The sequence below is a fragment of the Nerophis ophidion genome, linkage group LG12, assembly GCF_033978795.1.
Source record: "Nerophis ophidion isolate RoL-2023_Sa linkage group LG12, RoL_Noph_v1.0, whole genome shotgun sequence".
Taxonomy (NCBI): Eukaryota; Metazoa; Chordata; class Actinopteri; order Syngnathiformes; family Syngnathidae; genus Nerophis; species Nerophis ophidion.
Window position 1 is genome coordinate 33,258,584 of NC_084622.1, and position 15,422 is coordinate 33,274,005.

At 40.0% G+C, this 15,422-nt stretch overlaps 1 protein-coding gene across 1 annotated transcript in view; it reads left to right on the forward strand.

The window, feature by feature from the left end:
- Positions 1–1,890: 1,890 nt before the first annotated feature.
- The window catches only part of snrkb (SNF related kinase b), a 33,636-nt gene continuing 20,104 nt past the window's right edge, over positions 1,891–15,422 (forward strand). The window contains exons 1-3 of the mRNA XM_061917403.1: positions 1,891–2,048; positions 10,410–10,759; positions 10,838–11,232. Of these exons, the coding sequence (XP_061773387.1) occupies positions 10,539–10,759; positions 10,838–11,232 (616 nt within the window). The 5' untranslated portion in view covers positions 1,891–2,048; positions 10,410–10,538. The remainder of the gene's footprint in view (positions 2,049–10,409; positions 10,760–10,837; positions 11,233–15,422) is intronic.

Below are 15,422 nucleotides of genomic sequence, written 5' to 3' on the forward strand. Positions count from 1 at the left end.
GAAATTGAAAAAACAAAAACACTAGATAAACACTAGATACAACAGAAACATAGATAACATACAAATAAATACATGAAAGCACTGGATAAAGATTGTCAAGCAATGCATTTAAAAATCAATCAATCAATCAATCAATGTTTACTTATATAGCCCTAAATCACTAGTGTCTCAAAGGGCTGCACAAACCACAACACAAACCACTACGACATCCTCGGTAGGCCCACATAAGGGCAAGGAAAACTCACACCCAGTGGGACGTCGGTGACAATGATGACCCAGTGGGACGTCGGTGACAATGATGACTAAGAACCTTAGAGAGGACGAAAGCAATGGATGTCGAGCGGGTCTAACATGATACTGTGAAAGTTCAATCCATAATGGATCCAACACAGTCGCGAGAGTACAGTCCAAAGCGGATCCAACACAGCAGCGAGAGTCCCGTTCACAGCGGAGCCAGCAGGAAAACATCGCAAGCGGAGGCGGATCAGCAGCGCAGAGATGTCCCCAGCCGATACACAGGCAAGCAGTACATGGCCACCGGATCGGACTGGACCCCCTCCACAAGGGAGAGTGGGACATAGGAGAAAAAGAAAAGAAACGGCAGATCAACTGGTCTAAAAAGGGAGTCTATTTAAAGGCTAGAGTATACAAATGAGTTTTAAGGTGAGACTCAAATGCTTCTACTGAGGTGGCATCTCGAACTGTTACCGGGAGGGCATTCCAGAGTACTGGAGCCCGAAATGAAAACGCTCTATAGCCCGCAGACTTTTTTGGGGCTTTGGGAATCACTAATAAGCCGGAGTCCTTTGAACGCAGATTTCTTGCCGGGACATATGGTACAATACAATCGGCAAGATAGGATGGAGCTAGACCGTGTAGTATTTTATACGTAAGTAGTAAAACCTTAAAGTCACATCTTAAGTGCACAGGAAGCTAGTGCAGGTGAGCCAGTACAGGCGTAATGTGATCAAACTTTCTTGTTCTTGTCAAAAGTCTAGCAGCCGCATTTTGTACCAACTGTAATCTTTTAATGCTAGACATGGGGAGACCCGAAAATAATACGTTACAGTAGTCGAGGCGAGACGAAACAAACGCATGGATAATGATCTCATCGTCTTTAGTGGACAGAATGGAGCGAATTTTTGCGATATTACGGAGATGAAAGAAGGCCGTTTTAGTAACGCTTTTATTGTGTGACTCAAAGAGAGAGTTGGGTCGAAGATAATCCCCAGATTGTTTACCGTGTCGCCTTGTTTAATTGTTTGGTTGTCAAATGTTAGAGTTGTATTATTAAATAGAGGTCGGTGTCTAGCAGGACCGATAATCAGCATTTCCGTTTTTTTGGCGTTGAGTTGCAAAAAGTTAGCGGACATTCATTGTTTAATTTCATCAAGATACGCCTCCATCTGACTACAATCCGGCGTGTTGGTCAGCTTTAGGGGCATGAAAACAAGAAGGCAGAGAAATGAGATAAAAGCTGTGCTAAAAAGGTGTTTTTTTAGATGTCCACCAGATGTCGCCAAAGTGTACAAAGTTTATACAAACATGTTTTGAAAAAACATAGTATTGATCAATTTCTGTATATGTACTGCAATACTATGTAGTTTTGTAGACAGTGGGAAATGGAATGTAGAAAGTATGTGGGCACAGGGAGCTGTATGAGACGTATCGTTTTGATGCCAAGAGTTTCCATGAGCAAGTTATGGTAATAAATAGAAGGAAGTTTCTTCTCCTTAAATCGTCTTGAAATCTCCGACATCTCGGAATGCATCTCAGCTCAGGCTATTTGTGGAGAGAACACAGGAACACTGTTACATAATCACTCGCGCTTCCATTCGGTCCGCCTGCTCTGAGCTGGAATGCATTGACGTCACAAGGAGCAGCAACGTGCACGCGCTGATCTGGCGCTCGGCGCGTTCTCGACCATTCGCAGTGGAGTCGAGCTCGGCGGCGGGGCGCGTGCACGCGAACACAACATGGAGCCGCGTATAGAACGAAGAGGCAGCGTCGACGTCGTTATGTCGCCCCGCGAGATGGTGGAGTCGACGGTAAGTTAGCGAGGCGGTTTTGTTACTATTTTACCGCCTTGGCGTCGTTGGCGGAGGTGGGGAAAGGGAGCTAGAGGGTTGCGGATGTGCCAACTCGGGACTGCAGTTTGTCGAGAACAGCTGGCCGTGACACACTTGGCGGCCCCATGGCGACATAACTGATAATATTGCGCGTATTAACAACGAGCAGGCCTCACTCCGGCCGCTTTTCCACATGTAAACAGTTGCCATGTATTCTGATGCATGTAGATGGACGGTGTTAGTGACGATTGAAGATGTCAGATGGACTTGTTCCCCTTGGGTAGATCAGAAGCTGATGTCATCTGCATCATATTCAGCCCCTTAGAAACACATTAGGGTTTCCTATTACACTTATTGATCAGGCCTGTTGTGCATGGTGAGTGTAATTTGAGAAAGATGCTTCTTCACCAAGACAATGGACCATCTTCACTCTTATCTTGTGCTGTACTCATCTATGTCAACTTTTACTATTTTCTTCAGTTAAACAGAATATTCTTCTTTTTTTTCCTGGCTTAATGTGGGAAGTAGGAGCAGTCAACCACGCGATGGTGGATTTATATGTCAAAGATTGCTGGGACACCAACCACAAACTACAACTGTCTGATGTGGGTTCTTGCTGGCTAACAAGAATGTACTAAACAGCTATGATGTAATCATGTATGCAAAATATAATATAGGGAAAAACTATCCTGATACCCCAATCCAAACGTACAGTCACGATCAAAAGTTTTTGTAAAGAACATAATGTCATGGCTGTCTTGAGTTTCCAATGCTTTTGACAACTCTTATTTATTTGTGAAAGAGTGATTGGAGTACATACTTGTAGGGGTGCAACGGTGCACAAAAATTTCGGTTCGGTACGTACCTCGATTTAGAGGTCACGGTTCGGTTCATTTTCGGTACGGTAAGAAAACAACAAAATATACATTTTTTTGGTTATTTATTTGCCAAATTTGTAAACAATGGCTTGATCCTTTTAACATTGGGAGCACTATAATAATTCTGCCCACGTTAATCCACATCAAACTGCCTCAAGTCGTTGCTTGGATGAAATAAAATGACACAACTTTTATTCTACCTATAAAAAGTGCAACATTAAACAGTTTCAAGTCAACTCATCATGCTTCATTTATTACAGCATTTGGGAAGCCTGTAGTTGATTTTTATTATGTAAATGTTATATTTTTGTCAACATGTGATAGCAGGGACCCTGCCATTTAAAACCAGGCTGCCACATTACTAATGATTAATGTAACTATTGCTAAAAAAAAATAGTACAATGGCAAAAGGAGAGACTATTCATCCCCGAACACCATGGAGTTCATGTAGGCTTTATGATGCACTTACATTATTATATACACTATCAGAGACAGAAACTCTTCATTTAATATAATGTCCTTTTTTGCTGCTACAACACACCTCAATCAACACTGTCCGTAACACGCATACGCACACACACACGCACAGCAAAATGAGCTAACGTTACGCTAAAAGCTAACTAGCCTTCACCTCAAACCAGGACTGCGAGTGAGCTGAGCTGCAGTTTGTTTCTAGAAGGTCAACGGGCTCATAGTGGTGTTAAGAAAGTAGTTGACTTGGAGGTGTTCAGTATAATTTGGGGAGAGTCCGTTGCTCTCCTGCTAAAGACCTATCTGCTCGACACTGAAGTGCTGACGACTAGCGCTCTGAATATGCACTGCTGAATGGTTTGCTATCGCTACGGTTGTAACCAATCAGATGGTTGTGTGGGAGGGACAATGCAGGGTGCTGTGTGCAGACAGAGACGGAGGAAGAACGGAGCGAAGCAGCTTGTTAAGACTTTAGCATAGGCGGCTACTTCATATGTTCGTGTGGAACTCGTTCGATACTCCTCGCACCGAACCGGAATGCCCATACCGAAACGGTTCAATACAAATACACGTACCGTTACACCCCTACATACTTTTTGGTCACAAAAAACATTTATGAAGTTTGGTTCTTTTATGAATTTATTATGGGTCTACTGAAAATGTGACCAAATCTGCTGAGTCAAAAGTATACATACAGCAATGTTAATATTTGGTTACATGTCCCTTGGCAAGTTTCACTGCAATAAGGCGCTTTTGGTAGCCATCCACAAGCTTCTGGTTGAATGTTTGACCACACTTGACAAAATCGGTGCAATTTAGCTAAATGTGTTGGTTTTCTGACATGGACTTGATTCTCCACCATTGTCCACACGTTTAAAGGCCTACTGAAATTAGATTTTCTTATTCAAACGGGGATAGCAGGTCCATTCTATGTGTCATACTTAATCATTTTGCGATATTGCCATATTTTTGCTGAAAGGATTTAGTAGAAAACATCGACGATAAAGTTTGCAACTTTTGGTCGCTAATAAAAAAGCCTTGCCTGTACCGGAAGTAGCAGACGATGTGCGCGTGACGTCACAGGTTGTAGGGCTCCTCACATCCTCACATTGTTTATAATCAGATCCACTAGCAGCAAGAGCAATTCGGACCGAGAAAGCGATGATTTCCCCATTAATTTGAACGAGGATGAAAGATTTGTGGATGAGGAAAGTTACGGTAAAGCACTAAAAAATATAAATAAAAGGCGACGGCTCCAGGTGGCGGCAGTGGGAGCGATTCAGATGTTATTAGACACATTTACTAGGATAATTCTGGAAAATCCCTTATCTGCTTATTGTGTTAATAGTGTTTTAGTGAGATTATAAAGTCATACATGAAAGTCGGAGGGCTGCGGTGAACGCCAGTGTCTCTGAGAAAGCCAATGGAGGAGCCAAGCTCACAGCTGCCTTTTTGACAGCTGCAAAAGGAGGTCGAATAATCCGCTCAAGTCTCCGGTAAGAGCCGACCTAATACCACAAATGGTTGACAAGTGGTAGAGAAACATGTTCGCTTGACCGCTCTGTGTTAAAGCTTCACAACAAACAAAGAATTACCGGCTGTGTTTCGGTTGCTGTTGGCTTTCCACCAACAGCATTGTTCTTTATAGTCTCCATTATTAATTGAACAAATTGCAAAAGATTCAGCAACACCGATGTCCAAAATACTGTATAATTATGCGATGAAAAGAGACGACTTTTAGCCGTGAGTGGTGCTGGACTGAAATGTCCGCTCCAACCAATAACGTCACAACCACGCCTCAACATAAGCGTCATCATTCCGCGACGTTTTTAACAGAATACCTCGCGGGAAATTTAAAATTGCAATTTGGTAAACTAAACCGGCCATATTGGCATGTGTTGCAATGTTAAGATTTCATCATTGATATATAAACTATCAGACTGCGTGGTCGGTAGTAGTGGGTTTCAGTAGGCCTTTAAGTCAGAACTTTGGGAAGGCCATTCTAAAACCTAAATTCTAGCCTGATTTAGCCATTCCTTTACCACTTTTGACGAGTGTTTGGGGTCATTGTCCGGTTGGAACACCCAACTGCGCCCAAGACCCAACCTCCGGGCTGATGATTTTAGGTTGCCCTAAAGAATTTGGAGGTAATCCTCCTTTTTCATTGTCCCATTTACTCTCTGTAAAGCACCAGTTCCATTGGCATCAAAACAGGCCCAGAGCATAATACTACCACCACCATGCGTGACGGTAGGAATGGTGGTGTTCCCTGGATTAAAGGCCTCACCTTTTCTCCTTCAAACATTTTGCTGGGTATTGTGGCCAAACAGCTCAATGTTTGTTTCATCTGACATCACATGGACAAAGACAAGACCTTCTGGAGGAAAGTTCTGCGGTCAGAAAAGACTTCTGAACAGAGTAGGACACCACATCGCCCGACGGCAAAAATAAATAATAAAATATTTTATTTGTTACTTCATTTAAATAGATCTTAAAGTTCTACAGTACAAACAAATATTTAAAACGATATTGGTTTGGCCGTTACAAAATGGTAAAATACTAAGACTTAAACACTATCTATCCATGAAGCATAAGAAACACAAAACCTGCAAAATAGTGGGTTTTCTAACAGTGTGTCTATTTATTTTAGTTACTTTAAAAAATAATTTCTTTAAAAAATCGCAGTGTATGCACAGTACTAATACTTTTTTTTTTTTTTTTAAGAAAATTCAACAATACTGTGATGACCATCATTTTAGTCACGATAACTGTAATATGAAATGTTGATATTGTTACATCCTTAATGTGGAATGTATTTTGTGCAAGTCAACCGTTAAACCTTGTATATTTTCTTATCGGTATGAAACTGTTGATAAAGCATTTTGGCCGTTTTAGGACCCAGTTGTTTATTTAGCAAGCTCTGCTGCCTAATATCCTAACTTGTACATTGTCCCAACTGTTCTAGTTCAACAGAATATTCTTTTTTTCCTGGCTTAGTGTGGGAAGTAGGAGCAGTCAACCACGCGATGGTGTATTTATATGTGAAAGATTGCTGGGACACCAACCACAAACTACAACAGTCTGTCCTACTGTCTGATGTGGGTTCTTGCTGCCCAACAAGAATGTACTGAACAGCTACGGTGTAATCATGTATGCAAAATATACAAACCCCGTTTCCAAATGAGTTGGGAAATTGCGTTACAGATAAATATAAACGGAATACAATGATTTGCAAATAGTTTTCAACCCATATTCAGTTAAATATGCTACAAAGACAACATATTTGATGTTCAAACTGATAAACATTTTTTGGGGGCAAATAATCATTAACTTTAGAATTTGATGCCAGCAACACGTGACAAAGAAGTTGGGAAAGGTGGAAATAAATACTGATAAAGTTGAGGAATGCTTATCAAACACTTACATGGAACATCCCACAGGTGTGCAGGCTAATTGGGAACAGTTGGGTGCCATGATTGGGTATAAAAGCAGCTTCCATGAAATGTTAAGTAATTCATAAACAAAGATGGAGTGAGGGTCACCACTTTGTAAGCAAATTGTCGAACAGTTTTAGAACAACATTTCTCAACAAGCTATTGCAAGGAATTTAAGGATTTTACCATTTACGGTCCGTAAAATCATCAAAAAGTTCAGAGAATCTGGAGAAATCACTGCACGTAAGCGATGATATTACAGACGTTTGATGCGTCAGGCGGTACAGCATCAAAAAGCGACATCAGTGTGTAAAGGATATCACCACATGGGCTCAGGAACACTTCATAAAACCACAGTCAGTAACTACAGTTGGTCGCTACATCTGTAAGTGCAAGTAAAACTCTACTATGCAAAGCCAAACCCATTTATCAACGACACCCTGAAACGCCGCCGGCTTGGCTGGGCCCAAGCTCACCTAAGATGGACTGATGCAAAGTGGAAAGGTGTTCTGTGGTCTGACGAGTCCACATTTCAAATTATATTTGGAAACAGAGGACGTGGTGTCCTCCAGAACAAACAGGAAAATAACCATTCGGATTGTTCTCGGCGCAATGTTCAAAGGCCAGCATCTGTGATGGTATGGGGGTGTATTGGTGCCCAAGGCATGGGTAACTTACATATCTGTGAAGGCACCATTAATGCTGAAAGGTCCATACAGGTTTTGGAGCAACATATGTTGTCATCCAAGCAACGTTATCATGGACGCCCCTGCTTTTTTCAGCAAGACAAGTGTTACAACAGCGTGGCTTCGTAAAAAAAGAGTGCGGGTACTTTCCTGGCCCGTCTGCAGTCCAGACCTGTCTCCCATCAAAAATGTGTGGCGCATTATGAAGCGTAAAATACGACAGCGGAGACCCCGGACTGTTGAACGACTCAAGCTCTACATTAAACAAGAATGGGAAAGAATTCCACTTTCAAAGCTTCAACAATTAGTTTTCTAAGTTCCCAAACGTTTATTGACTGTTGTTAAAAGAAAAGGTGATGTAACACAGTGGTGAACATGTCCTTTTCCAACTACTTTGGCACGTGTTGAAGCCATGAAATTCTATGTTAATTATTATTTGCAAAAGAAAATAAAGTTTATGAGTTTGAACATCAAATATCTTGTCTTTGTAGTGCATTTAACTGAATATGGATTGAAAAGGATTTGCAAATCATTGTATTCCATTTTATATTTACATCTAACACAATTTCCCAACTCATATGGAAACGGGGTTTGTAATATAGGAAAAAAACATTCTGAATTTGAAACCCCAATCCAAACGTATATAAACACATTATACTCTCTGAGCAACTAAGCTATTTCATGGACTTCAAGGACTTCTGAACAAGGTAGGATTCTACAACGCTCGCCAGCAATAACACATAATAAAATATTTTGTTACTTCATTTAAATAAATCTTAAAGTTCTACAGTACAAACAAATATTTAGAGCGATATAAGCTTAGCCATCACAAAAGGGTAAAATACTAAGACTTAAACGCTATCCATGAAGCATAAAAAACACAATCCACATTAAACTGCCTCAAATTGTTGCTCTGATTAAATAAAATGACAAAACTTTTCTTCTACATATAAAAAGTGCAACATTAAACAGTTTCAAGTCAATTCATCATGCTTAATTTATTACAGAATTTGGGAAGCCTGTAGTTGATTTTTATTATGTAAATGTTATATTTTTGTCAACATGTGATAGCAGGGACCCTGCCATTAAAACTAGGCTGCCACATTACTAATGATTCGTGTAACTATAGCTGAAAAAAAAAATAGTACAGTAGCAATAAGAGAGACTATTCATCCCTAAACACCATGGAGTTTAAGTGAAATAACAGACAGACAGGGCTTTGCTGCCCCTAACACACACACACGCACGCACACACACACACACGCACACAGCAAAATGAACTAACGTTACGCTAAAAGCTAATTAGCCGTCACCTCAGGCCAGGCCTGCGAGCAAGCTGAGCTGCAGTTTAAGTTTCCAGAAGGTCAACGGGCTCATAGTGATGTTAGTAGTAGTTGACTGGGAGGTGTTTTTTATAATTTGGGGAGAGTATGCTCACCTGCTAAACACTTACCTGCTTGACGCTGAAGTATTTACTACATGCGCTCTGAATACGCACTACTGACTGGCTGTTATCGATTTGTATGTAACCAGTCAGATGGTTGTGTGGGTGGGACAATGCTGGGCGCTTGGACAGAGGCAGAAGAAGCAAAGCAGCTTGTTAAGACTATAGCTTAGAAACTCGTTTAGTACACCCCCGTACCGAACCCAAACCCCGTACCGAAACGGTTCAATACAAATACACATACCGTTACACCCCTATTGTTTTTATATGTTATTTGCCCGACATGATCACAATTTACTATATTTTTCTATATATTTCATTGTATTTTTTATAAGTTTCTGTTAAGCTATGCTATTTATAACCCACTCTAAGTATAGCAAAGTGTATTTCAATTATGTGCATTATGAGTGTAAAAATTAAAAAGTGGATAAAATATGGACAGCTTGGGGTTCTCGCAACTTGAAATACAGCCTCGACAATAGAGCGCACATCACAGCGGTGGTGTGTGGGTGCTGCGATCTGCATGACGGCGAACAGCAGAGAGTTGTAACTTTTTTTATAAGCAACTATTTTCTGCTTGCCTTAACCGTATGCACATTATCAACACAGAGTTTTATCCAAATCCAAAATGGAATAAATATTTTCCTCAACATTTTACACACAATACATACCCCATAATGACAATGTGAAAAGGTTTTTTTAAATAATTTTACAAATGTATTAAAAAAAAAAAAATCACATGTTCATCAGTATTCACAGCCTTTGCTCAATACTTAGTTGATGTATCTTTGGCAGAAACTACAGCCTCAAATCTTTTTCAATACAATCCCACTAGCTTTGGCACACCTATCTTTGGTCAGTTTTGCCCATCTCTCTTTCATCTTTATTGAATGTATTACATTTAGGAAAAAGGCTGTAACATAAAATAATTTGGAAAAATTGAAGCCCACTGAATACTTTTCGGATGCTCTGTAACTTTGGATTGGGGTTTGTTGTTTCTTTATAGGGAAATACTTTAATGTCACTTGTTTTCATGTCAGCATTTAAACTAGCGCTAGTCAGCCCATGAATTTAACAAAGTGAATTTATCATGTCCAGTTTTTATAGAATTGTAATTTAAAATGGTAGGTAATAATAACGTCAAGGAGTTTTACCGCGGTTATCATTAGTACCGTGGTTATCATTAGTACCGTTTATCATGGTGCGTGTGAAAAAACTGTCCCCACGAAATCGCAATCTCAATTATAAGCACAAAAAAAAAAAGATGTACATTTCTTGCAGCCCCTGTCTTGTACATATTTCTGACAATAGCACTAATTTAGTTTGAACTTTTAAATTCAGATAATGAAAATCTGTCTAATGTAAAATCACCTCTAGTCACATAAACATGTTTCTGATTGTGGTGTTATTTTTCATTTTCCTTTCAGGTAACCACCCTGCAGTAAGGAGGATTTTCACCAAACAGCCACGTGTCCTCCTTCCCTAAAACGTTTATCATTCCTGCTGCCGCAGTTTCCTGAAGTGTATCATACATTTACAACTTTTTCGATGCCAACATGGACTGCGGAGAACACATCTCGGCTGAAGGTGAAAGTTTTAATTCGGGCCGTTTGAATCTGAGCGGACTGTACCATGTGGGTCGGACCTTGGGCAGGGGTCATTATGCGGTGGTCAAACTGGCCCGCCATGTCAACACAGGGCAGCTGGTTGCTATCAAGATGATTGAAAAGACCAAACTTGACGTCATGGCAACAAGTCACCTCTTACAGGAAGTCAGGTAAATAGTGTAATAACACAAGACACTAAGGATATTGATATAAATACACAATACAATGTGTCATTTCTGTTATTTTAGATGTATGAGACGGGTGCAGCATCCCAACGTGGTTCGTCTCTACGAGGTCATCGACACACCCACCACCCTATATCTGGTGATGGAGCTCGCCGAGGGGGGTGACCTGTACGACTACATTCTCCGCCATGAGAGAGGCGTTGCTGAAGGGACTGCCAAACGTCATTTTGCCCAGATTTTGCGTGCTGTGGCATACTGCCACGAACTCCACGTGGTGCACCGAGACCTCAAGCCGGAGAACGTAGTGTTTTTTCCCCAGCAGGGTGCAGTGAAACTGACAGACTTTGGCTTCAGTAACTTATTCCAACCCGGGACAATGTTGGCCACCAGCTGTGGATCCCTGGCATATTCCGCACCTGAGATTCTACTCGGGGAGCAGTATGATGCGCCTGCAGTGGGTGAGACTCCCTTCAAATTATCTATATTCATGTGCACATGTTATCCAAACTTTAAGGTTCCACTATATTTTTTAAGAAAACATCAAAGATCATGGAGACGGCATGCTGAGTGCCAAATAGAAAAATATAATTAAACATTTATAAATTAGGTATAGAACTTAAAATATAGTCAAACCTGTCTATAGCAACTACACAAGGGGACCTACAAAAATGGCCACACAACCTAAGATGGCAGCGATTTTGATATTGTGGCCGGCATATGTGTATTTATCTATTCTAATGTTTGTGACTGGGTAATGCATAATAGCAATGATTTACAACTGAGACCCAACCTATCAACATCACACATACATTGTTGCAGGAAAATGTTGATATTAGGGGCCGCTTTACAGAGTAAAAAAACAAACAGCTGAACTCTTTTAGACAAAACTACTTTTTGGGGATATGGCGACAATTGGCCACCATCACTATCTTCCCATTTTCGTGAAAAAGTATGTGATCACCAATGCCGATTAATGTGTTTCAATGCCGATCAAAAATACGGCTGGCTGGCACTATCACTTTCCGCTCCCCCAAAAGACACATGGCTAGCAGCTAAAGTGTGCAACCATGTGTTAACAATCATCACCTCTATTGCGGCAAATAAACCGAATTTATTAGTATCTTAAGAATTATTATCAATTACTGTTATCAATGGAAGCAAGCCATGAGCTATGAGCTGGCATGATAAAAGCTAAACATCATTGGAAATAATTACTCAGCAAAGTTTAAGAAGTGTAGATGGAACCACGCAGTAGCAGATAGTAAGCGGTTATTTACATGAAAATAAGCAATAGATAACGTAATAGGAGTCTGGAGAGATGATATAACCACAACTATTGTGTTTTTTTGTTGTGTCGGTTATGTCGTGGCTAGGTGTACACAACACTTAAAGGGTGGGCGGCTCAATCCATAAACCGGGGATATTGATACCAAGGGTAGTGTCCGCATATGATTAAATCAATAGTTTTATTTTCTCAAAATATTTTTGTTGTTTAAAATCAAGGAAAAACCGAGGGATTTAAATTAGTACATAGTAGTTTTTGCTTTTAATTTGTACTGTTATTTGTTGACTTTGTTTTGCTCAAACATTTGTATTTAATAAAAGTGACAAAGGAAATAGTTTAAATAGTGTGTTGATATTGTTAAACTGTCACTAGGACTCAATATTAAGGATCTGAAGAATTTACAGAACATGTGATCAATAATGATAATGGCCAATCTCATGAATGATCGGTATCAGAATTGTCAGCATAAAACCTTCGGAACATTCTGCAGGGGAATTTTCTGTGGCCACTATTGTCGAGTGGCTGTTATAGACAGTTGACCACTGACCCAGGATTAACTGTAGTGTAATTCAGGGTACAGGGTAGTGGTGGACAACTAATATTTTGCATTGGTAAAGAATCAGGATGGTTTCAGTTTAGTGCCCAACAACCACTCTATGTCAGTGTGTTTGCAAGCGTCCACTTGCCCCCTTGACCTGACGTCTGTGTGTGGCAGCTCATCGCGTCATGTCCTAAATCGTGAGTCCTTGTACTATTTGTCCTATCACATGCATTTGCTTTTGTGTAATGCTTGTGTTGGCTATGAACGTGTATATTTGTCTCTGCAAAGGATTAGTGTGGGTATCTGGGTCAGTCTAGCAAGCCAGCCAACTGGGCACGTTCTGCAGTGGAGCCAAAACACTGCAGTGAGCGAGTGTCAAGCGTGAGTCTTCTCAGTGGTTCTTATCTTGTGAGGACATGAGTTTTTGGGGATTTGGATATAATTGGTGAGATGAGAGTTCTGGTTAAAGTGAATTGTCCAAACAAACATGAAGGTCCATTCAGAGGGCATTATACCAGATTATATAAAATGTCACCCATATGTGGGTGAAATCTATGTTGGCGCAAGCCCCTTCAGTGGGCTTAAATGTTTTTTCTCTATGTGCTTGTGTAGGTTCTCTCATCTGTAAAATCGACTTTAGCAGGAAATACAGGCTGAACTGTGCAATGTCTGGTTCAAAGAGGAAGGTGCACTTAACTATTTTACCACAAGTAAACGACATCCATTTGCAGCTAAATTGAAACCTCCGAGGTCAAACATAATCTCGAAACAACAATGAATTCTGGTTTAATTTTCCTTTTGGAAATAAATGGAAATAGAATCAGTTTTAATGTTCAACTGCTGATAAGACTAACATGTAACATTCCTGATAGCGCTGTAAAATAACCCAACAGTCTATCGTCACCCTTAGTTTCAGTGTATTTTGAACATGCATACAATACAATTACAATGCAAAGGATCACATATTTCAAGTTGTTTCATTACGCATGTCTGAAAAGGAGTAGGAAGAAAAAGAGTTTATTTAATCCTACCCTGTTTCATATCATAGCAGTTTTATCTAATTGATTTTTTGTATATCATTTTGTTGCCGTCATGTTCTGGTTCTTCCGATAAAGACAAAAAAAGCAGTTATGTGACATTCAAGTTGAACAGACGAGTATATTTAAATATTTAAATGATATAAACTAAATAATACATCCCCAAAAAAAACCCCACTTAAAAAGAGCGTCAGATTCTGTGTACTTCTGTCAGGACGCTACATTACTTACAAGACGTTACTTGCACAATATTACCACCAAGCATTTGTTGCAGGTGGCTGAGTTTGCATACATTTAGCACCAAAATAAGGCTGGGTACCACCGCTTAAGTCGGCACCAGTTCCATTATGGAACCTGATTTTGGTGCCCACCTCTATCTATGACGTCCTCTGATATGGCACTTAAAGCCTTCCATATACACTCGGGGTAATGTGGAAGCGCCGTTGTTCATGTTAGGTTCTTTAAAGACAATGAACACCCCAAGTTTTCCATAGGTCAGAATCAGGAATACTTTATTAATCCCCAAAGGGAAATAAAGATTTTCAGCACAATGTATGTTAATGGTTTTTCGACATTGTGCCCAGTCCAAGTTGTATCCCAATTCCCACCTCTCAGCCAAAATCAACCAGCCCTGTTGACCTTTTACAGTATCAACAGTTTACAAAACGGATGTTTGATAAAGAACGGACACAGGCTCTTCCACAGGGCTTTCCGTCATTTACAAAGATAAACACAGCTTTCAGTTACATAATATTTGACCATTACAGTGTGTGTACTTTACACACTGTTCAGTCTAGAAATGGACATGCTGTGTTAGAGTTTGTGTGTTACTGCAATTATTAAAAAGTTAAACTAAACAATTACACAATAAATGATCAATAAATACATTAAGTATATTTTTTGTTCCATTAAATTTTAATCCGTGTTGTGATTCACATTTATAACCTTAAAATATTAAAACAATTTCCAGGCATGTCAACACACTTCTTTCATCAACAATTTAGGAAATCGAATGATAATTGTAACCAATTCAACAATATTTTCTTACATTATATATTATTGTTTTCATTTAACATACTTGGCCAATAAAGCTGATTCTGCACACTCTACATTAAATGATCTCTGCTGGTGCATTAGGAAACTGACCAAAAATATAAACGCAACACTTTGGTTTTTGCCCCCATTTTCATGAGTTGAACTCAATGATCTATAGCTTTTACACAAAATACCTATTCCTCTCAAATATTGTTAAAACATCTGTCTAAATCTGTGTTAGTAAGCATTTCTTCTTTGTCAAGATAATCCATCCCACCTCACAAGTGTGGCATATCAAAATGCTGATTAAACAGCATGATTATTGCACAGGTGTGCCTTAGGCTGCCCACAATAAAATGCCAATCTGAAATGTGCAGTTTTGCTTTATTGTGGTATGGGGGGTGGGTGTCAGAAAATCAGTCAGTATCTGGTGTGACCACTATTTGCCTCATGCACTGCAACACATCTCCTTCATGTAGAGTTGATCAGGTTGTTGATTGTGGCCTGTGGAATGTTGGTCCACTCCTCTTTAATGGCTGTGTGAAGTTGCTGGATATTGGCAGGACCTGGAACACACTGTTGTAGGGCGGGTCCAATAATACGATATCTTATCGAAATCAATCAATATAAAAAATGTGTATTGTGATACAGTTTTTGGCCATATTGCCCAACACTACGGTGTCTTATACGCCGATCCACAGCATCCCAAACATGCTCAATGCGTGACATGTCCAGTGAGTATGCTATCCA